Here is a 24,919-nt window from a genome sequence, read left to right as displayed (position 1 = left end):
TACAGCATCACCAAGCTGTATGATTAAAGCTCCGATTACCCCTGTCAATGACCAAGTTAGAAGAAAAACTGTGTCCTTTCCCTGTGTTTCATGAGTCAAAGCAGGTCAGTAGGTGTGATGACATCTCTTTACAAAATTATAGAACTATGAAAGAAATCTATATGTTTGATTTCAGACCTAACGAGGGGGTAACAGGATCTCAATTAAATGTTAGGTAGTATATAAAACACAAATATCAACTTTATACATAAATACAGGGCGATATGGCTGCACCCCTGTACCCAGTAGAGACCCAGGTTAGGGCGTGGCTGACAACAAGTTTACGGTCATTGTCCCATGTGACCACTCCAACTATCTGTATCAGTCCCTCTGTACACATGATATTCTGTACAGAAAAAGAGTGGATCCTTTACAGGCAGAGATTCCTGAATAGAAAGCAAAAATGCTGATTTTCACAAAAACGCCAGTGGATCATATAAATCTAATGCAAATGTATAAAATATATGTATGAAAAATTGAAGCCATAGTGATGATTAAATCTTTTGCTTTGCATTGTCAAATTTCTTAATTAACAGTGGCAATTCAAATCACTCTGAATATTACATGAAACTTTTAAGTAGAAGTGGGAATTGCAGGGTAAACTTATTGATTTTCATGGTCAACTTTCTCTGGATTTGGTTGATAATTGTCCATGTAATAAACATGAAATGAAATGGATATAAAATCCTGAATCAATTTTGATCTCTGAAGCTTTGCCATTTACAGATCTAGCTTAATGTTGCTGTCAAACCAGAAGCCGATTTGAATGATTTGTGATTCATTCTAAGCAGAACACTGACAGGTCTGCAAGGGCCTTGCTATGCGGCTTGAAATCACCTCCCCAACACCCACCCCAACCCTTAGACATACACAACTAAGAAGGACAAAAGTATGATTTTTGGATTCTTTTTTGGTCAAAGCAAATTTCAGTTATCGCAAGGATTTTTCTATTTATAGTAACAGTAACCTTGTTCTTTGACCTTCAAAACTGCAAAGCAATCCTAAGTAAACACTTTCAGTAAGGTAGAACAGTATGAAGTTTGGGTTAGATTGGCAAAAACAAACTCTATTTTTCACACGGAAACTGGTTTTCTATTTGTAGGTACAGTGACCTGACCTTTGATGCTGAAAAGCAATCCCATGCAAACACTTTCAATAAGAAAGCACTGTATGAAGTTTGAGCTTGATCAGCCAAAGTACAGACAGATAGATGGACCAACAGACAGAGTGATAGACAGACAGACACATAGACACTGTGATTACTATAGGGCATCTGCACTTTGTAGGGGGCCCTAATTAGTAGTTGAACATTGGACGCAAAATCTCAAAAAATCATATTCTCAATGTAGATAAAGGGGTGTGGCACAAACCGTATGCTTTAAGAGATTGTATAGTCCCCAGCTTTGATCGCTGAAGCATATCAGTGGATCCTTATGTTCCTTATGTTGAGCTGCTTACTGTTAATATTTTACAAAACCTTGAAAACTGTATATGTTCCCTCATAAAGACCTTAAATAAGCTCCTCCTCTGGACATATCTCGGGAACAATATAACCACTACATCTACTACACAAGTAAACAATTCCGCAGATTTAGTGGGTCAATCAATTTAGGATTTAATGGCTAGACTACGAACAATTAAAGATTTAAGTATCAGAGCTTTGTAAAATCTATAATCAAGTCGATGTAAAATGACTCAGCAGATCTGTAGCCAGCTGAAAAACTGATCAAGTTAAAAGGGACTGCCAAATAAATAATTAAACTTTATGTAATTTACAACAATTGTAAAGTTTTTCCAACTTATATTACCTAATCACTCTTGTTGTCCCAGATGGAAGCATGCACGAGGTCTACAGAAAGTCATGTAGAATAATTTGTAGTAAATATGAAGATCTGAATAGTCTACAGCTACCACTACACTTAATAAAAGTGTTTGTGAATAATTCATGTAAATCATGCTGTTCATCAATAAGCCCATGCCTTGTAATAAGCCCATGTCTTGTAATAAGTCATCCCACTCTTACTGCTGTCAAGTAGAGATACCAACAAATGCTTTTTCAGTGTTCTGTAATAAGCTCACATCCTGACACTAGACCAGAATTTCCAAGTTGGACTCTTCATGTACTCATTACAGGAGGATATATAAAACAACTACAAAGCTAGCAAAGTCAAACTTTTGGTTGCACCGTAGCCAAATTCTGGATATAGCCTTCTCCTTTCTTCAGGATGAAACATGCCAGCATATTCGCAGTAAAATTTGGATTTATATGCAAGATTCAGTGATATTGCTTATCAATTTTTCTTTAATTACAGTTGATGGAATAAGGTGGTATAACTGCCATTACACAGAAAACATTATAGGAATACATTATTTTGTCCAAATCCTAGATTTTTCTTTAAACCTTCAGTATCATCAAACAAGATATCAAGCTATATGGTGATATTGTATTTTGTTAAATATTTAGAAAACAATGTTACTGTACTACAGAAGATAAAGTTTGCTTCGGATTCTGAGATCATCTCTTAAATAATGAGATTGCCCATCAAGCTGTGAAATCATCTGTCCAAGTGTCCAAACCAATAGATTGATGGACATAACAATTACCAGTCCTAACAATGAGAAAATATGCTCAAATAAATGAATGCTAATTTTTCCTAACATCCCTATGTACAATTGTAGCAAGGAGTTGTAATAAAATCTTATTCTAATGACAGAAGGACAAAACAAAAGTCAAGATAATTCAATCAGACATAACACAGAACATCATGTAGAATGTCACCTTCAAAATGTCACCTTCAAAAGCAGCAGGTGCACCTGTCTGCAATCCAAAGCTTCATTACCATTGACTATTGGACCAGATATTCCACCTTAACAAAACCATTGACCTTCTAAGAAGGATAAAATTGTTGAAATTCTTAAACTGAAGAACTGATCAAAATTTTGAAATTTTAGGATACAACGGTATCAGGGCAGTGAAAGAAATATCTTTTATCCTGAACCAAATCAGCCATATTTAAAAATGTCAAATTAATATCACAGCAGGCGCTAGACATCATTTAACATTTTCGACTGACAAGTGACACAAACTCCTTAACCTTGATGACAGATGTATCCAAGTCTCTTGATATCTTTGACACAATTGGTTTCGTACCACAGAAGATTTAGATATAAATATATGCATCAGAAATGCAACTTTTGCCAAAACTTACCTGAGAGAAGTGCACACCTTATCAGGTCAATAGATATACTCAATGTAATCTCCACCAAATGACCTGAATTGGTCAACAGACATTAATGGAGTTTTAGCCAGGTGATTTCTATTGGTCAGGTTGATGTACATTATCAATATCCATTAAACCAGGCAAGGCAATTTCAATAATGTGATTGAGGATTCAATGTCCAGCTCTTTTTGTCCAGCAATGCACACACCATGGAGCCCTATATATAACCACAGGTATTGCCCCAAATACAATCACACAATCACTTTTAACAATTATTGAAAGTTGATAGAAAGCCCTGCTTAAGTGGTCATCCACCATGAAAACACAATCAACACTTGAGACAAGTCTTTTGACCCTGCCCAGGTCACTACTGTAGTAAACACCAGAAACTATCGCTAAATATAGATTTCCTTTTTATTTGTTAGGATTATGAATGAATAATTTTTATATTTATCCTTTTAAAATCTTTATTTTCATGACTTATAATAATATCTTTGAATATTTCTGAATTTAGTTATTATGTCAAACGATATATCTTCATCCTTTCGACAGCTTCTAAATAGAAATGAGTCATATCTACCGTAATTTAGTGATATCAAGGACTTCTGCTATAAGGATACAGCTAATTTTAAATTCATCACCATCCATGTGAATAAATTAAGGCTATTATAGTTACACATCGACTACAGACCTTATTTATACTAAGGTATTCAGCTTGGTCAAACAGCTGTCATTACATTATCTTGCTCCCAATTGTCCAACACTTTAATCAGATTATCTCTGACCATCCATTCTATTTATGTGTAAGAAACACCTATAAATATCTCTAAAAATAGTCTGGGGAAAACAGACTTGAGTGAAATACTGATGGGGGTTCTTTGAGTACATTTTGATAGGTAAACACTCCTAAATAAAAGTAGGGGAAGAGACCCAGCTATAAAACCTGTCTAAAACTGAATACATCTGAAGATTATATCTTTCTCTTCAGAATTTCACAATTTTCCGTCATTGTACCGACTGTCTATGTGATGTCGCAGCTGAGCGATTGACGGTCAACTATTATACATGTTTTATAGCTACATTCACCTCATGGATGACCAGTTCATAGCCAATGAATAATCCTTTAATTAGAACCAAGAGATGGAGATAAATGCTTGGCTATATATGATCAGGAAATCGTGGAGTGCAAGTTAATGATCAAAGGGTCAAGTCTCCAGTAAGACTGACTGGCCTCCACAAGGACGTTGGTCGAAAGTCTGGACAGTCAATTAGAAAGGGACTGTTAATGATGTCATTTTACTATATAAACCTTTTAACAAATGGTGTTTCACAAATTTAAGGAAACTGCTTTGCTTATAGGTACAAACTTTTGCCAGTGCTTCAAATGTATACAGACACGCTCCAGATTTAAAAGTGACATAAAGAAAAATTGCGACATAATTTAGAAATTGTATCCTCAAGTTATGAACATTTAAACTTTAAAGTAACCACCAATTTATTATGTTTTACATTTGCCAAATCTTGGTTTTATTTTACAAATTCAATAAATTAGTGACAGTTCAAGGTTAGAAGGTATAGACAACCTAATGTGTTACCTGACACAGGTAAATAAACAACTAGTATGAATTACAGACTAACATTACCTGTCCAGGTAGGTAGTAAGACTGATGACCATATGGTAAACTACACCTTGATCCCTAGAAACTAATTTAGATCCTATACAGGTGTGAACTCTACCTGACCACAACCAATTTCCTCAGGTAACAGATTGGTAAGTGTTGTTGATGATCCACCTGAGCCAAATTTTAAGAATGTTCCTTCAGTTGTTAAGGAAATACCTGATCTGAAATTTGTTCACAGGAAAGCAGCATTGGAGTAAAGCAAATAGATATGTCTTTTGGCTTCCTATGGGAAATTTTATGGCGAAATTATTTAAATAAAGAATCTTTCAACAGAAACTGGTACTGTATATTAATATACTGTAGTTTTTATAAGATGACCAGAAGAAACAACAGACTGCAGAAAAATCTGTTCTTTAAAACTTCCTATTAAAAAGACCATTTGAATTGATTTTACAATTAATTGAAACAATCTTAGACAACATGATCGTATAAGAAACATGCTGATATTCTTAACAAACTAACAACTAGAAACTTTGAAATTTTATTAAAAGGTTTAAAAGCAGTATGTGGTAAAAAGCAATTGACCAATGTACACTAATATTCCTAAAGATTGACTGTGGTCAATTGACCAATGTATAAAAGATTGACCAGAATAGTGTGATGATCTCCCTACAAAGGTACACGTGTCTGGGCGGCGTCACCAAAACATTCCTCACGAGAATCATCACAGATATCATATTAATGAGTATTGGGGTAACAGCTAACAGGGCAACTGGTATCAGGTATAATCTAACAAGGCAACTCATATCTGGTAACAGCTAACAGGGCAACTGGTATCAGGTATAATCTAACAAGGCAACTCATATCTGGTAACAGCTAACAGGGCAACTGGTATCAGGTATAATCTAACAAGGCAACTCATATCTGGTAACAGCTAACAGGGCAACTGGTATCAGGTATAATCTAACAAGGCAACTCATATCTGGGTAACATCTAACAGGGCAACTCGCATCAGGGGAAAACCTAATAGTGCAACTGTTTTCAGGTATTACCACAGCCATGAAACCTGACAAGATTCTAAAATGTCCTTGTCCATTCTGATGATAAAACACCAAAAGAAACATCACTGAATATGTATACAAGAATGGATGCAAGAACTGTGATGCACCATATATCAGATAAATGGGCAGGAGATTTGGGGTTTGTCTTAATGAACTTCATAAAGACATTGAATCTCAACAAGGCATGATTTTCGTCAGATCAGTGCAAAACCATTCTCAGTCCCTGATCAATAAATTGGTATTTTACATATCACTTGTCACAGCAAATAATATCAACAACCATCTAGTCACACTATTTTCTACCCAGGTGTACACAAGATTATAGTAAAGCCAAAAATTATGGTTCATTTTGTACCACATACGTCAGCGCTAATATGCTTCACATTGGTCGTGTGTCTGATGAAGATGACAGAAATAACACTGAAATATCATAATTAAATTTTATACTGGTTGTTCTACCAGAACTTTCATTCTACTGAAACTGTAGAATGTCTGCTAAAAAAAAGGGGGAAAAACACTTATGCTTGGGTAACATAGTACCAAGGTAATAGATAGCAAAGTAACACAGGTAACAGGGCAACAGGATAAGGGGTAACATAGAAACTCAGGTAACAGGGCAACAAGGTAAGGTGTAACACAAAAACTCAGGTAACAGGGCAAAAAGATAAGGTGTAACACAGACACTCAGGTAACAGGGCAAAAAGGTAAGGGATACACAGTAACTCAGGTAACAGGGCAACAAGGTAAGGGGTAACATAGAAACTCAGGTAACAGGGCAACAAGGTAAGGTGTAACACAGAAACTTAGGTAACAAGGAAACAAGGTAAGGTGTAACACAGAGACTCAGGTAACAGCACAACAAGGTAAGGGATAACACAGTAACTCAGCTAACAGGGCAACAAGGTAAGGGGTATCACAGTAACTCAGCTAACAGGGCAACAAGGTAAGGCGTAACACAAAAACTCAGGTAACAGGGCAAAAAGGTAAGGTGTAACACAGACACTCAGGTAACAGGGCAAAAAGGTAAGGGATACACAGTAACTCAGGTAACAGGGCAACAAGGTAAGGTGTAACACAGAAACTCAGGTAACAGGGCAACAAGGTAAGGGGTAATATGGTATTAGGCTAACAGGTATCAGGGTAATAGGGTAACAGGGTAACAGGGTATCAGGGTAACAGGGTATCGGGGTAACATGTATTAGGGTAACAGGGTATCCGTGTAACAGGGTATCAGGTTACATGTATCAGGGTAACAGGTATCAGGGTAACATGTATTAGGGTAACATGTATTAGGGTAACAGGGTATCCGTGTAACAGGTTATCAGGGTAACATGTATCAGGGTAACAGGTATCAGGGTAACATGTATTAGGGTAACATGTATTAGGGTAACAGGGTATCCGTGTAACAGGGTATCAGGGTAACATGTATCAGAGTAACAGATATCAGGGTAACATGTATCTGGGTAACATGGTATCAGGTTACATGTATCAGGGTAACAGGTATCAGGGTAACATGTATTAGGGTAACATGTATTAGGGTAACAGGGTATCCGTGTAACAGGTTATCAGGGTAACATGTATCAGGGTAACAGGTATCAGGGTAACAAGTATTAGGGTAACAGGTATCAGGGTAACAGGTATCAGGGTAACAGATATCACACTAACAGGGTATCACAGTAACAAGGTAAGATGTATCATGGTGAATAGAGATACTACTACTACAGAAAAACAATAAATCACATAAATAGTAAATGGCAGCTTGCATGTGAAACAGCTGCAGGTGTATACCACAGGACAAGGTTTGATGACAATATATTTCATATTATCATTTATCATGCATCATCTTGCTTAAGGAGAAGTATTTTTAATGTAAAGGGACATAACTACATGAGAAGGGTTGTGAGTAACAGGAGGAACAATCCAGCGTCTGGAAATTACAAGGAGGAAGAACATTACCCCATGTTAGACAACATTATACACACTTCTGAACTATGATTCATTATGTCCTTATATACATATCATTATACATATTATGTATCTCAGAATTGAAGAATAAAAGTTGTCTGCCCTTACCTTGGACATCAACATGGCACTGATAGACAGAATCGGTTCTATACCCATGAACAGGATTCGATGATCCTCTGATGTCAGAGAGGAAAACTTCCTGTAACATCAAACATATGTTATCACCTTGTCATATCTTAAACTGTTTTCATAGCCCATTTTCTTTCTTTATTGCAGTTACGATACTCACACACATAAATATTGAATTTTGTGAGTTTGGTTTGGCATGAAAGTAATTTCTCATTTAAAAATGAGAAAATAGATAATCTAACCAGACAGAAGTGTTATGAATTAAAAATAGTTTCAAAACATGATTTAAAGAAGATCCATAACAAACAGATTCCTTGTTAAAAACAGAATATAAATGACAGTTCAGTCAGTAAGTCTACAACCTTATGAATACAGCAATTGCTAATTTAAACAAATAATCTTCATTTTTTTTCCATTGGACATTTATGGACATCAACACAACTTGTCAGTTTATGTATCATGATATGAGAGCTGTCTTTAAAAGACTGGTCACACCAAGCTGTTTATATAACTTACACAAAAATTACACCAAAAAAAAAATTGTCTAAATCTTTTCAAAAACAGTCAAAGGTAGATAACTCCTACAATACTACTAGTACTACCACCACTGTACCTTAGGGGCTCTGCATATACATCCAGAACACTTCTCAGCTGTGTACAATACACATGCTCCGTGGTGAGGAGTTCCTGGACAAGGTCTAATCGTCCATCTGTAACATACATAATCTATCTGAATACAAAGGAAATTAAAATCATTATGCATTAATTACTTATTCTTTATATTTTCGTAACTTTTTGTAACAACATCTATCAAACATACTAATAAGGTTTGATGATTCAAAACTGATTTTCATATCAAAAGAATTAGTGACTTATAGCTAAAGAACAAATAACTACGAACTACAGTCTGCCAGAAATCCTTAGTTCGAATCCTAGTCTAGCCCCATGTATCCTCATGTCAAATGGATGCTAATCCTCACTATGTAGGAGGGAGACTCTCGAGATTGGACCTCTAATTTTGCTATTTACAACAATGAAATTTGCTTTATCATTCTTATATTCCAAGATCCAATGATTTCATTTGAATGAACAACAAGAAAGATTTACAATTTACAAGTGTTATTTATTTACTGAAGCATATATCTTATTTGTTTTTCCTTTTGGTGCACATGAAATCACCCCCATGGAAGTTGTCCAGTGTACAGTATTATCAAGAAAGCAAACCAACATAATAATTTACTGTTCGTGTTTAAATCAGAAAAAAAGGTTCTTGGAGACAAGATGGAAACAGAGGGGCCTCATGGCCTTACAATGTATACAGTTCAATTTGGCATGGTTTATGTAGCAAATGCCAAGTACTTCTCCCTACACAATGATACTGTAGATAAACATCCCCCAATGTGACCTTCACTTATAAAACATATTTTAGGCTTAATGGAACTTACAATAACACATCAATATCAAACCTCCCATTACCCATAACACCAGTCTAGATAGTGGACCATTCAGGGCAGGTAACTCTGCTCATCCACCTACACATCATTACCAACTTGTCTCTAAAGCTGGCTCTCCTCCAGTCACCAGTACATGTACTTTAATACCTGTACAGAGGCCAATTGTCAAATATTCGCTAATGTAAACAATGTGCTGGAAATAGAAACAAACACCTCCTTACTGAGAGCCAATTACCTTCACCATTAACCAGTTGGAGATATTGGAGGGGTTAATCATAGTAACACCCTCCTCCCAACCTCCTCGAGAACTCCAGCTTATATTGATGCTACTTATCTCTTGTTTACAGCATGTCTGTCCAATGCATTCCATTATAATTCTTGTAAAAGTATCTGATCAACAGATGGTGCCTATCAGGAGCTTTCTATAAGCACTTTCCATCAACAACATCTAGTGAGGTTCAGTTCACCGAGAAAAAGTCATTTACGAGGTGATATTGGCCATATACCTTCACAGTGTTAAATTAGTAAACATTTATAGAAGATTTTTATGTACTTTCTATCCAATGATTAGCATTATGTAGAAGGGTAAATAAAGGGTTTTTACAGAGTTAAATAATAGACCCATCTCTTTTTCCTCTAATACTAAATTATGTAAGGGTTATTTCAACATTTAAGGCTAAAAGACTTAACCTGAATTTTGAATATAAATTTCTTCAGAAGATTTTTTTTTTTCAAATGGGAAAGATTCTTCATATTTATTGCATCATCAGCAATTACAAATCTATTGATATATATATCATTTGTATTTGTAGAATAATTTGAATAAAATGAGTTCACATATAATTTCAGGTCATATCTAAATTGAAAAAAGAAAGAAGTTGTAGCTTTGACTCCTGCCAACAGATTGGATCATACAAATGGATTAATACACGTCCGTTGCTACTAGAGATATATACACCATACAAATCATACAACAGCTATAGATAGGGCAAACAAATATGTTATCTCTGTATGATGCTGACAGAACTGGAAGGTAAGATTTTCAAAGTTTAAAAGCTTCATCCCAAATTTTGATATCTCTCTACATCTCACAAAGGTGATCAATAAATATTCCCCTACACTTCCCAATGGTTAAATAAGGTTGGTTGTTGTGGTGAACTGAAAACATAACAACATGACCTTAACAGTGATAGAAACTTGATGACAATTTCTAATGAGTGGTGACCTTTTCATAAAAAAAGATGTGTGAGCTGTGTTTTCTGCACCTGTTAAGTGTGGGAAAATCCATGTTTGTTATAAACAGATGACCTTTTCCAAACGTTTATTCTGGTTTCTTACCTGTGGAAGGCTCCTCAAACTCTTCTCCCAGGATCAGTTCCTCAAACACATCTTCCAGAGTGCGGTCTAATCCTGGGGATCCACAACTGCCTGTTCCCTCGGACCTCAGGACGGCCCTTGTGGAATCCATGATGAGGCGGTAGCTGTTGATCCGGTGGTCCATGGTAGCATGGAATAGCATGTCCCTTAGCCCGGATCCATCCTCACAGCTCAACTACAATACACAACATGTTAAGAACCATCAAACCAGGAATAACATATCTTTTGAATCAAATCCCTCCCTACAAAACATACAATAATGAGCTATCCTCCACCACAGGAAAGTCCACCTGAGACAGGTGACCACTACTGTATGGAGATATCATAAGTCTCCTTATCCTGTGGCTGCAATATCATAAATGAATCAATTCGTTATGATGATGATGAATTGACGTTAAAACTTCCAATGGTTACATTATGTCACTATGGAAACCATACAAATATAACACCTAAACACATGTTTTCTGCTGCAAAAAATACTGGATCACATGATAATGAGAATTTGTTTCAATTTCTTAAAGTACAGCAGTAAAAGTTTGAATTGATAGAAATAATAACAGTGATTGTCATACTTACATGGATACAGCCTAGTTTATATTACTGTGGTGTGTATATAACTGCTGACTTATCTCAATTTTCCTGCAATCCTACCAATGCTTGTCATTTCTGATATACAGATATTTGATGTGTGATTACTTGTCAGATATAGAACTATACTGATGTAACATTGGTGTTGGGATTATCATAACTGTGTTTGGTTGACTAGACAACCACTCTATAGCACAACATTACATAAACTGTGGACACTGCATTATCATATTATTCATGGACTGACCATAAACTGGCCAATAAACCTGTACTGTGGTCAGTATGATACTTTCATCCCACCCCTTACCCCCACCTTATCCAAACACTGACAGACCTATCTGTAGAGCACTGAAACATGTACAACAGTTAAAATCATTATTTTATAGCAGGTAAACCGTAGCAAGAATGTTATTTGATAACATCCATATTTACCTGCAATATGGTGTCAAATTAAATCATATGCATATGTATTGACATGAATGTCAAAAGGACCATTTAATCAAAAGGACCATTTAATCAAAAGGACCATTTAATCAAAAGGACCATTTAATCATTAATCTTTTACAGTAGTTGTATATTATATCGTACATTTCATATCGTTCACTTACATATGTAACTCTGATCATTACCTTCCATAAGGTACGTGTCTACCAGAAAGGTATAATTGTAAATAGAATAAAGAATGCATTTGCCATTAAGATCAGGTGTTCAGCCTTCAGGATAAGCACTATCAATTAATGAATGTAGAACAAAATATAATTCAAAAGAAAATCTAATGAATAAAAATGTTTATGTTACATTTTACTGATCTGGATATCACTGAAGAGGGTTATCTCCCTTCTAATCAAATTCAGCTAATTTGGTTGTTTTTTTTTTTATTTAGCTAATGAATTCTCTAATTGAATTAATTATTTAAAGAGTAGTATTTCAATATCATACTGAGTTAGATTTGATTTTAATTCTTTAAGAGAATTACATTACTATGCAAAATCCTTTGACCAATCACTCGGTCACGTAAGTATACAGCCAATCTGACTCAAAATTAATCATTTATACAAAATTTCACAATCTGATTCTATTCAACTAAGTTAATATACCAATGACTGGATGTACTGATATTTACTATATGGAGTTCACATTCTCTGATTACCCTAATTATGAAGAGTAAAATATGATACTGATCTCAAATGTAAATTTATATAACTTCTGAGTTTTATAATACCAGGTGTTCTTCAACCATTACACCATCTAAAATTCATATAAGTTTGTGACCTTAGTTCTTCAACACTAAGGAAATAATATACATCTTAAACGTCAAAAACAAAATATTATATTTCAGTACATAAATCAAATTGTTTTAAAATTGATTCTTGAAAAAAAGCAAACCAATGTCATTTGTCATATCATTAATAATAAAATGAATCTTTCAAATTTGTTAATGAAACACTATACCAGGTTTCAAATTTTAAAGGCATGTTCCGTACTGACAATTTTTGTTCTCCTGTAACCTAACTATCAAAGTGCAGCTGCCTGTGTCCAGGTGCAAAACAATGGATACTTGATTCCTTTAGTAAACAAAGGTATGCTGCTCACTTTCACAGGTAAACAGGTATAATGTAAATACCTACATAAGTCTATAGTCATCTCTTGTAACAGTCATGTTTGAAATGAGACTCCTAAAATCCTACTAATACGGATTACATATGAAAAAGTCTGAACTTGACATTATACAGCACGTCCACTCTCTATATATACTACAGCATATGAAATCCACAGTGAGGTAATCATAAGTTTGTTAAAACAAAAACAACACCAATCTGTAGGAGGTTTTAAACTCTTAACAACATAACAAATGTCTAGCCATTTCTAATTGTTTATATCATATGATTTCATCAGTGGTGTTACCAACACAAAGGATATCAACACAGGTTAATATATAGAAAATGTCCAGTCTATTAAATCAGACTTAATCTCCTACACACTTCCAATCCCTCACTTATAATTCTACACAATAAGTCATCAGAAACGTCCAGAACAAAGATGACCATTACAAAGGGTTTTTATGGGTACAATGCGAAAGTAAAATTATCACAGCTCTGAACTAAAGTCATCATGATAAATTAAACAACAAAAAGGCCCAACAGACCTGTATTGTCCATCTGTGATTGTTGTTACTATCTTATATCAATCTAGCTTACACTAAAAAAACATGGATCATTCTTTCCCACCTTACAGGTCTTTGTTGAATAAGATATCCTGAAGGGATCTTGGTGCCCAACATTAAATGTATCTTGCTTTGCTCTTCATCAGTTGATCTTTTCTTTTCTTTGCTCTTAATAACATGATATTTGGTCAAACCTCTCAAGAAATCTTGATGATAATGTTTTAACTGTCAAATCCAAGATGGTAACTTGTCAGCCATTTTGTTTTCCTGATCAGTTCCAAAATGGAACATCACTAGTGACAAAGTGAAAACATACAAGTAAAATTTGATAATGATCAACACAGAACTTTCTGATAATGAAAATTCACTGTCAAAATCAAAGATGACTGCAAACCAGCCATTTTTATCATTCTCAAAACTGACAGTGCAATGATAGGGACAAGGAAGACCTGCATATGAAAATCTGAGAATGATCCATCAAATAATTTCCTATACTTTTACAAACTTCTGTCTGCTGACAAATTTGTTTTCCTGATTAATCTCTGAAATGACACGGCACCACTACCCAGTTTCAGAACAAACCATACACTACTTCTCAAGAACAAGTAATAACAAAAAGGATGGTATAACACAGACTAATCCCTGATCATTTCTAACTAAATCTTTTAAGGGTTTAATGAGTTATTTTGTGAAGTATTTCACCTCAAAATGATCAAGGATGACCTTTGACCTTTTATCAAAATTTAATCATATGTTTGAACTTTCTTGTGCGAGTATGAACTATTCAAAGCCTGTCCAACAGTTCGTGAGCAGGTCATGTTATCTTCAAGCGATTCAAGGTCATTTTGGTCATATCTATCCTATAAAAGTGAAGACTTGGATATCAGAAAAAACAGACATTGGCCACAGAACCCTGTAATATCTAAAATTTGTATAACTCTATCAGTGATCAGTTATAGAAACAGACATTGGCCACAGAACCCTGTAATATCTATAATTTGTATAACTCTATCAGTTATAGAAACAGACCTTGGCCACAGAACCCTGTAATATCTAAAATTTGTATAACTCTATCAGTGATCAGTTATAGAAACAGACATTGGCCACAGAACCCTGTAATATCTATAATTTGTATAACTCTATCAATGATCAGTTATAGAAACAGACATTGGCCACAGAACCCTGTAATATCTATAATTTGTATAACTCTATCAGTGATCAGTTATAGAAACAGACATTGGCCACAGAACCCTGTAATATCTAAAATTTGTATAACTCTATCAGTGATCAGTTATAGAAACAGACATTGGCCACAGAACCCTGTAATATCTAAAATTTGTATAACTCTATCAGTGATCAGTTATAGAAACAGACATTGGCCACAGAACCCTGTAATATCTAAAATTTGTATAACTCTATCAGTGATCAGTTATATCTATAATTTGTAAACTCTAGTTATAGAAACAGACATTGGCCACAGAACCCTGTAATATTTAAAATTTGTATAACTCTATCAGTGATCAGTTATAGAAACAGACATTGGCCACAGAACCCTGTAATATCTAAAATTTGTATAACTCTATCAGTTATAGAAACAGACATTGGCCACAGAACCCTGTAATATCTAAAATTTGTATAACTCTATCAGTGATCAGTTATAGAAACAGACATTGGCCACAGAACCCTGTAATATCTACTAAAATTTGTATAACTCTATCAGTGATCAGTTATAGAAACAGACCTTGGCCACAGAACCCTGTAATATCTAAAATTTGTATAACTCTACCAGATGTTAAGTCATTAGAGTGATGACATTGAATGATATTGTCCTTGAAACCTGAAAATGACTCCATTTTGCCATTAGATTAGACACAGTTGGACTCAGGTTGTGCTTCATATTTTTTTTAATAAATAATTTTCCATTTAGTGAGAGTTCAAACCATTCCTATTCTTGTTTCATTTACAATTCTAATTGTTCATGCAGGTTGTAAACGACCAAGCGATTGATACCACCAAAACACATACATATCCTAACAAGCCTTGATTCAGTGTGATTTGTTTTATGTCTCATGTTGTTACATCGTGCTCCCACCAGCTGACACAACTTGAGGCTCCAACCCAGAATTATTAGCGACCAGAATATGGAGCATAAAATGTTGGCATGTGTATTGTCAAAGAACAACCGTGTTTCGCTACACATTTTGGTAAAATCATCACACCAAGAAAATCCCTGTTTATTATGTCAAACAAATCATTTTAGGAATCATAGATATGTTTAAAAAACACCAATGAGATGATTTTGATGAAAATTAATCTGTAATCATAAATCTCATCTTACACTGCATATACTGATATATGAATGCTAACTTCAGCCAATGTACAAGCAGACATGGTTTTTTCAAGCTTACATGGATTCTTCATCGCAGTATCTAAGGATGTAAAAAACCTGTCATTTTTTACCAATCTGTTAACATGAAAGAATTTAAAAGACGATCATGTTATAAACGACATCTTTTGTCAATATCACAACCATTGTCTTTGCTGACCTGTAGTTTCCTACATACTAGGATGATTCTAAAAGCTTTATCATGATTTTGGGCAATGTCAACTTTGATATTCCAAACTTAAATTTATTTTTTCATAATTTGAAGGACTTCAACAATATTGGACAGACAAAAGGTTTGCGGTAGATAAACTGGTGATTTTACATCACACTAACACATAATATGAAATAGCAGAGTGTACTTTCTGATATGGTTTGAACCAGAAACACCAGTTCATGGGTAGAAAGTTCCATGGGTACCACATTACCACACACATGATTCTTCCAACTGAAGTCTTTTTGTGGCATCTTATCATCCTGTCTATAGCTACAGAAGTAACAGTGAGCCAATGTTTTATGTTATACAATAATTGAATGCTATAAGAAATGGTTCTGTATCTCTAAAGAACTACAAGTTCCTATCTAGCTTTCATCTTATAAGTTATCAAATAGGTTTGTGAATTGATCAAGATAACACAAAAGATGAACTGTTCTGAAGGTCATGCAGGAAAACTTACATTATCAACTGTAGTAGTTCTTGAACCTGTTGTTTGCTTCCTCAAGGACGCTTTACGGAAAACACTTCTGGAACTCATTTTAGGAATATTAAGAAACTTAGAAAGACATAGTGAAAAGTGTGTAAGCTTTGACCATCCAGTTACAAAATAGTAGATTGGGTAATTACCTAAGGGGAAGAGGATTGTAGACGTCTTTATACAGCTCAACCAAACATTGCCTGCTATAATAACAAACAGTTGGCATTCTCCACCCAAAGAATTCTGTGTAGGATACACAGCAAGCACCTGTTACTACAGCATGATTACAGTGTATAATATAATCATTGGTTATCCCAACACACAAACACATTAAGTGATAATTACATCCATATATCCCTCATTACCACTGCTATTAATGTAGATAAGACTTCAAATCTACAATCAGTAACAATTCTATCTACTCAAATATTTTTTACCTATTTTTTTTAACTGACTTGGCAGTGTATTCCATTCCCCATATTGTTGGTGCTGTATAGGACCACCAAAGACACTGTAGTATTGCTATCAACCCACAGTGAAGCTCCCCAGCTTTACCAGACATAAGTTGGCAATCTTTTTCTCCTTGTTACCCAAACAACCTTGAGTGTTGCCACTTAATATCCTCAAGTGTCCCCTCCTCTGATTATTTTGTGTTTTTATGCAAGATTTATAGATAGTGTTCTACAGCATCCATGAGCTACTTATATTGCTAAATTACCAAACTGCACAAAAATATGTGGTAACAGATATATTAGTTAAATATGAAAAACATCCAAAAGCATTACCTTTAAAAATTTTCTCCAAAGCATAAAACAAAAAATGAACTAACACCACATAAAAATGTGTGCAAGACACGAACATCCCCACTCCTATATAAACCAGCATCTGATCAGGTGAAGATCTTGATGTTGGCATACTACTGGGGTAAATATGCATCAAATATGGGTTGAGAAGTTCATAAGACACAATATTAATTTAGAATGGGATGATGTGAGGAACTAATAGGTTGCAAAGAATGGACAGATATGACTAACAGTGTATGTTCCTCATTCCCCAAACTTTCCAATAAAATGGCAAGGGCATAGAAAACACACCACATTAAAAGAAAAAGATTGATGGCAACAAAACCAACAAAACCAAAGAAAACATCAAAAAGAAAACATCTGTCTAAAGAAACATTAGAAACCAAAGAATGACAAAGACGACAAAATTTGGAGGGACACCAATCCTACACACACTGAGGAAACACCAAGACAACAAAATCTGGAGGGACACCAATCCTACACACACTGAGGAAACACCAAGACAACAATATCAGAAGGGACATCAATCCTACACACGCTGAGGAAACACCAAGACAGCAATATCAGAAGGGACACAAATCCTACACATACTGAGAAAACACCAAGACAACAATATCAGAAGGGACACCAATCCTACACACACTGAGACAACACCAAGACAACAATATCACAAGGGACATCAATCCTACACACACTGAGAAAACACCAAGACAGCAATATCTGGAGGGACACCAATCCTACACACACTGAGGAAACACCAAGACAACAATATCTGGAGGGACACCAATCCTACACACACTGAGACAACAATATCAGAAGGGATACCAATCCTACACAAACTGAGGAAACAACAAGACAGCAATATCTGGAGGGACACCAATCCTACACACACTGAGACAACAATATCAGAAGGGACACAAATCCTACACATACTGAGGAAACACCAAGACAGCAATATCTGGAGGGACACCAATCCTACACACACTGAGACAACAATATCAGAAGGGACACCAATCCTACACAAACTGAGGAAACACCAAGACAGCAATATCAGGAGGGACACCAATCCTACACACACTGAGGAAACAACAAGACAGCAATATCTGGAGGGACACCAATCCTACACACACTGAGACAACAATATCAGAAGGGACACAAATCCTACACATACTGAGGAAACACCAAGACAGCAATATCTGGAGGGACACCAATCCTACACACACTGAGACAACAATATCAGAAGGGACACCATTCCTACACAAACTGAGGAAACACCAAGACAGCAATATCAGAAGGGACACCAATCCTACACACACTGAGGAAACACCAAGACAACATTATCAGAAGGGACACCAATCCTACAAACACTGAGGAAACACCAAGGCAGCAATATCAGAAGGGACACAAATCCTACACATACTGAGGAAACACCAAGACAACAATATCAGAAGGGACACCAATCCTACACACACTGAGGAAACACCAAGACAACAATATTAGAAGGGACACCAATCCTACACACACTGAGGAAACACCAAGACAGCAATATCAGAAGGGACACAAATCCTACACATACTGAGGAAACACCAAGACAACAATATCTGGAGGAACACCAATCCTACACACACTGAGGAAACACCAAGACAGCAATGTCAGAAGGGACACAAATCCCACAGAAACATATTTCATATAAATATCTAATAAATGACCACATGCACCAATGTGTCTATACCAAGAACAGGTGTGTAGATACAACTGTTAATAGACATGTAAAACATATACAAAAGTACATGCATGTCCACATTTGTACAGTGCTTGATCTTAAAAGGAGAAAACATTTTGTTAAAAGGAAACTGTTAATTGAAAGTAAATGAACTCTACCAGTAGTACAATGGGATCCACACTGGTACAGGTCAAATCAACATTCAAACAAATTTCAAATAGTGTTAAACAGTATAAACAGATCACCTCTATTGTTAAAGGTCAACTGTTCATGGCAATAAAAACACTTCAAACGCACACATCACTGTGGCACCTAATTGTATGGTCAAGTAAAAACTGACCCCTGCCCAGTGGGTAGTACGTGGTATGGACTGACACTGACCCAAAACTTACAATAATTAATCCTGTAATCTATACTAATCCAATAATTCACTACAATAACATTGATTAATGCATGGAACTTTCCTCGTTAACTCTCCTGTACCTGGCTACTAGTAACAGAACCTCAACGATCTGATATCATGATGTACCAGAAATATCAACAATGTCATAACCCAATATCACAGAGACTGGAAATATCACCAATGTCATAACCCAATATCACAGAGACTAGAAATATCACCAATGTCATAACCCAATATCACAGAGACTAGAAATATCACCAATGTCATAACCCAATATCACAGAGACTGGAAATATCACAATGTCATAACCCAATATCATCAATGTCATAACCCAATATCACAGAGACTGGAAATATCACCAATGTCATAACCCAACATCACAGAGACTAGAAATATCACCAATGTCATAACCCAATATCACAGAGACTGGAAATATCACCAATGTCATAACCCAATATCACAGAGACTAGAAATATCACCAATGTCATAACCCAATATCACAGAGACTGGAAATATCACAATGTCATAACCCAATATCATCAATGTCATAACCCAATATCACAGAGACTGGAAATATCACCAATGTCATAACCCAACATCACAGAGACTAGAAATATCACCAATGTCATAACCCAATATCACAGAGACTGGAAATATCACCAATGTCATAACCCAATATCACAGAGACTAGAAATATCACCAATGTCATAACCCAATATCACAGAGACTGGAAATATCACAATGTCATAACCCAATATCACCAATGTCATAACCCAATATCACAGAGACTAGAAATATCACCAATGTCATAACCCAATATCACAGAGACTAGAAATATCACCAATGTCATAACCCAATATCACCAATGTCATAACCCAATATCACAGAGACTGGAAATATCACAATGTCATAACCCAATATCATCAATGTCATAACCCAATATCACAGAGACTGGAAATATCACAATGTCATAACCCAATATCACCAATGTCATAACCCAATATCACAGAGACTAGAAATATCACAATGTCATAACCCAATATCACAGAAACTAGAAATATCACCAATGTCATAACCCAATATCAGAGACTGGAAATATCACAATGCCATAACCCAATATCACAGAGACTGGAAACATCACCAATGTCATAACCCAATGTCACCAAATGACATAACCCAATATCAGAGCCTGGAAATATCACAATGTCATAACCCAATATCACAGAAACTGGAAACATCACCAATGTCATAACCCAGCATCACAGAAACTGGAAACATCATCAATGTCATAACCCAATATCACAGAGACTGGAAACATCACCAATGTCATAACCCAATGTCACCAAATGACATAACCCAATATCAGAGACTGGAAATATCACAATGTCATAACCCAATATCACAGAAACTGGAAACATCACCAATGTCATAACCCAGCATCACAGAAACTGGAAAAATCATCAATGTCATAACCCAATATCACAGAAACTGGAAACATCACCAATGTCATAACCCAATATCATCAATGACATAACCCAATATCACAGAGACTGGAAATATCACAATGTCATAACCGAATATCACAGAGACTGGAAACATCACCAATGTCATAACCCAATATCACAGAAACTGGAAACATCACCAATGTCATAACCCAATATCACCAATGTCATAACCCAATATCACAGAGACTGGAAATATCACAATGTCATAACCCAATATCACAGAGACTGGAAATATCACCAATGTCATAACCCAATATCACAGAGACTGGAAATATCACCAATGTCATAACCCAATATCACAGAGACTAGAAATATCACCAATGTCATAACCCAATATCACAGAGACTGGAAATATCACCAATGTCATAACCCAATATCAGAGACTGGAAATATCACCAATGTCATAACCCAATATCACCAATGTCATAACCCAATATCACAGAGACTAGAAATATCACCAATGTCATAACCCAATATCACAGAGACTGGAAATATCACCAATGTCATAACCCAATATCACAGAGACTGGAAATATAACCAATGTCATAACCCAATATCACCAATGTCATAACCCAATATCACAGAGACTGGAAATATCACCAATGTCATAACCCAACATCACAGAGACTAGAAATATCACCAATGTCATAACCCAATATCACAGAGACTGGAAATATCACCAATGTCATAACCCAATATCACAGAGACTGGAAATATCACAATGTCATAACCCAATATCATCAATGTCATAACCCAATATCACAGAGACTGGAAATATCACCAATGTCATAACCCAACATCACAGAGACTAGAAATATCACCAATGTCATAACCCAATATCACAGAGACTGGAAATATCACCAATGTCATAACCCAATATCACCAATGTCATAACCCAATATCACAGAGACTAGAAATATCACCAATGTCATAACCCAATATCACAGAGACTGGAAATATCACCAATGTCATAACCCAATATCACAGAGACTGGAAATATAACCAATGTCATAACCCAATATCACCAATGTCATAACCCAATATCACCAATGTCATAACCGAATATCACAGAGACTGGAAATATCACAATGTCATAACCCAATATCACAGAGACTGGAAATATCACCAATGTCATAACCCAATATCACAGAGACTAGAAATATCACCAATGTCATAACCCAATATCACAGAGACTAGAAATATCACCAATGTCATAACCCAATATCACAGAGACTGGAAATATCACCAATGTCATAACCCAATATCACAGAGACTGGAAATATAACCAATGTCATAACCCAATATCACCAATGTCATAACCCAATATCACCAATGTCATAACCGAATATCACAGAGACTGGAAATATCACAATGTCATAACCCAATATCACAGAGACTGGAAATATCACCAATGTCATAATTTAAAGCTGATAACATCACTGGAAAAATATGCAGTACATTTTTGTATATACACAAACACATATGATGGTTGAGAAAAACATAGTGACACCTGTTTTTTGGCACCCAAATTTGTTACGGACAAGTAAACAGCTTTGACATAGTTCCACTTGGTCCGTCAGTCAATTAATCCTGCAGAATATACACACTGTCCTCATTGCTTTCTCTTCTCATAACTTCCCGTCTACCATGATAAGTTTCCCTGAGAAATTCTCGGGTTTTCTTCTGCCTATTTGGCCATCTTTTTGATTTGTGGCAGACATTTTAACATTTTTTTCATCTGTAACAAATTCATGTGGGAACCTTTTCTTGTTTACTGTTGTGTGTGTACTGTGTGCATGTGTTACTATATATGACACAAAAATTTACATATACACACGGCTGATCAATGGCAAGAGCTTTTCATTTTATAATTTATATCTTTATGTGCATATTTCAGCAGAAACCATCCATCAACGTTCATAAAATTTTACAATTCCCACATGTATATATATGTAATAAAGATAAAATCAACGGAAAAATTCACCGGGGGTTTCATTGTGATGTCACTTAACTAAATGCTTTTACAATCAATATCTACATAATCCATGATAGATCAAATGACATGCAAAATGATTCCTTTTTTTCTTTAATAAGATTTTTTCTAATACGTAATACATAATTTTAGGTAAATTCAGAAAAATAGATTTTTAAAAAGTGACAAAAATTTTTTCAAATCATTTGTACATAGAGTAAAGGACTTAATTATATCATTTTTGACATACTTTCAAATGGTTACTATGTATACTTTATCGGCATCATTTAAATGAGGGATGATAAGTACATAACTGTTTAACCAGCATTTTATGAGAACCACACAGAAATTTGATTCCTATCATGACAATGTGTGAAGAGAATTTTTCATAAAGATTTAAATGCTCCAAGTACAGTCATACCAGGGGTGTCCCTAAATAAGTTTGGACAGCTGACATTATATACAAGACAGAATTAGGTATTTTGAATAATTTGCCGAAATGGAATAAAATCAAATATACAGGTATAATGTCACCAGTTTTAAAAGTCTAAAACAGAACTTCCATTGCTATACAACAAAATATTGAAGTCCACAGATCGACGGATCCAAAAAAGTGTGTACCATTATTATAAGTTATCAAATCACACACTTGTTGATGACTAAATCACTTTGGAAAATAATACCAAAATTATGAAGGAATTACACCACCATGATAATGATAACTGTTATATGAACATGGTCGTAAGGTCAAGGTCATGATAAAAAACTTACCACCAGATTTTGTCATGTGTTAGCCTCCACTATCCCAGTATAATCTACTAGCTCACTCGACCTAGTCACACTCTGGCTCTTTACCAAAATAACACATCATTAATCCGCATCCACAATTTTTTATGGGTGTAAGAAGGTCCTCTCTTATCCTTTTCCTGTCAACTTCATTCCAACATAATCAATTTCCAAACACAACATTTGTAACGATCACAATGTTTTTTCTGGTACTTCCTTCTGATCCATCACACAGTCAAACAGCACAAGGTTTTACAACATCGACAAAAAGTGATACTATTTATCACTATCGGCCTCTTGCCTGTGGTAGATATCTGATAATTTAGACATTGTGAAATATACAAATCTGGCCACTTTTAATAGGCTTGTAAAACAAGGATAGATCAATTGTGTGAATGATATATTTTAAATTCTTATCTCCTCCAAAGTATAAATATACCTATTTTTTCAAAATAAAAATACATCAGTATACAGTGACTGACTGAAATAATGACATCAAAAATCTGGGATATTTCCAGTAATTAAGACAATAGACCAGACTGACCAGTGATGTACTGGGTTATAGGATCTGATCAGACATCATGGAATCATTACTCAGACAATAAGTGACAATACAGCTGTAAATCGGTCATAAAGAATCATACCTATTCTGTCCTCTGTCATACTGGGGACGACTATACCTGACCATTCTGCTTGACCGATCATTTTATCATTTTGTAGTAGTTTTGGTGTAACCAGATAACCACACAAAAAAATATGAGTAACAAGATCTGATCAAGTTCTGTCATGTAAAGATATAATCCAGATTATTAATCCTGTTTCTAAAATGAATCCAACCAGATTATGGAGGATTAAACAAAACACTTATGGTTTATTTCATCACAATTATATCCCATCATATCCTCCTCCTTTTAAAATATCTTTAGTAGAAATATAGATTTGTGAAGGCAATGGACAGAAGTTAAAACAATTTACCTGTTGAATTCCTACTTGGTTACACGTCTTTATACTCACAGGACATAGATGGTT

At 35.2% G+C, this 24,919-nt stretch overlaps 1 protein-coding gene across 3 annotated transcripts in view; it reads right to left on the bottom strand.

The window, feature by feature from the left end:
• LOC132547932 (rho GTPase-activating protein 20-like) overlaps positions 1-24,919 on the bottom strand; it is a 162,983-nt gene that overhangs the window by 121,217 nt on the left and 16,847 nt on the right. Inside the window, exons 1-4 of one of the 3 annotated variants that reach the window (XM_060211738.1) lie at positions 16,848-16,901; positions 10,830-11,043; positions 8,651-8,747; positions 8,017-8,107 (exon numbers count right to left, since the gene is read on the bottom strand). In XM_060211738.1, coding sequence (XP_060067721.1) covers positions 8,017-8,107; positions 8,651-8,747; positions 10,830-11,010 — 369 coding nt within the window. In that variant the 5' untranslated portion in view covers positions 11,011-11,043; positions 16,848-16,901. Of the gene's footprint in view, positions 1-8,016; positions 8,108-8,650; positions 8,748-10,829; positions 11,044-16,680; positions 16,788-16,847; positions 16,902-24,919 lie in introns of those variants that run through there. The other 2 variants (XM_060211736.1, XM_060211737.1) reach the window with 2 other exon arrangements.

The sequence above is a fragment of the Ylistrum balloti genome, unplaced genomic scaffold (assembly GCF_031769215.1).
Source record: "Ylistrum balloti isolate Yb309-2 unplaced genomic scaffold, AGI_CSIRO_Ybal_v1 Utg369990, whole genome shotgun sequence".
Classification (NCBI taxonomy): domain Eukaryota; kingdom Metazoa; phylum Mollusca; class Bivalvia; order Pectinida; family Pectinidae; genus Ylistrum; species Ylistrum balloti.
The sequence above is the reverse complement of the archived record's forward strand: the minus strand, read 5'-3'. Positions and strand labels throughout refer to the sequence as shown.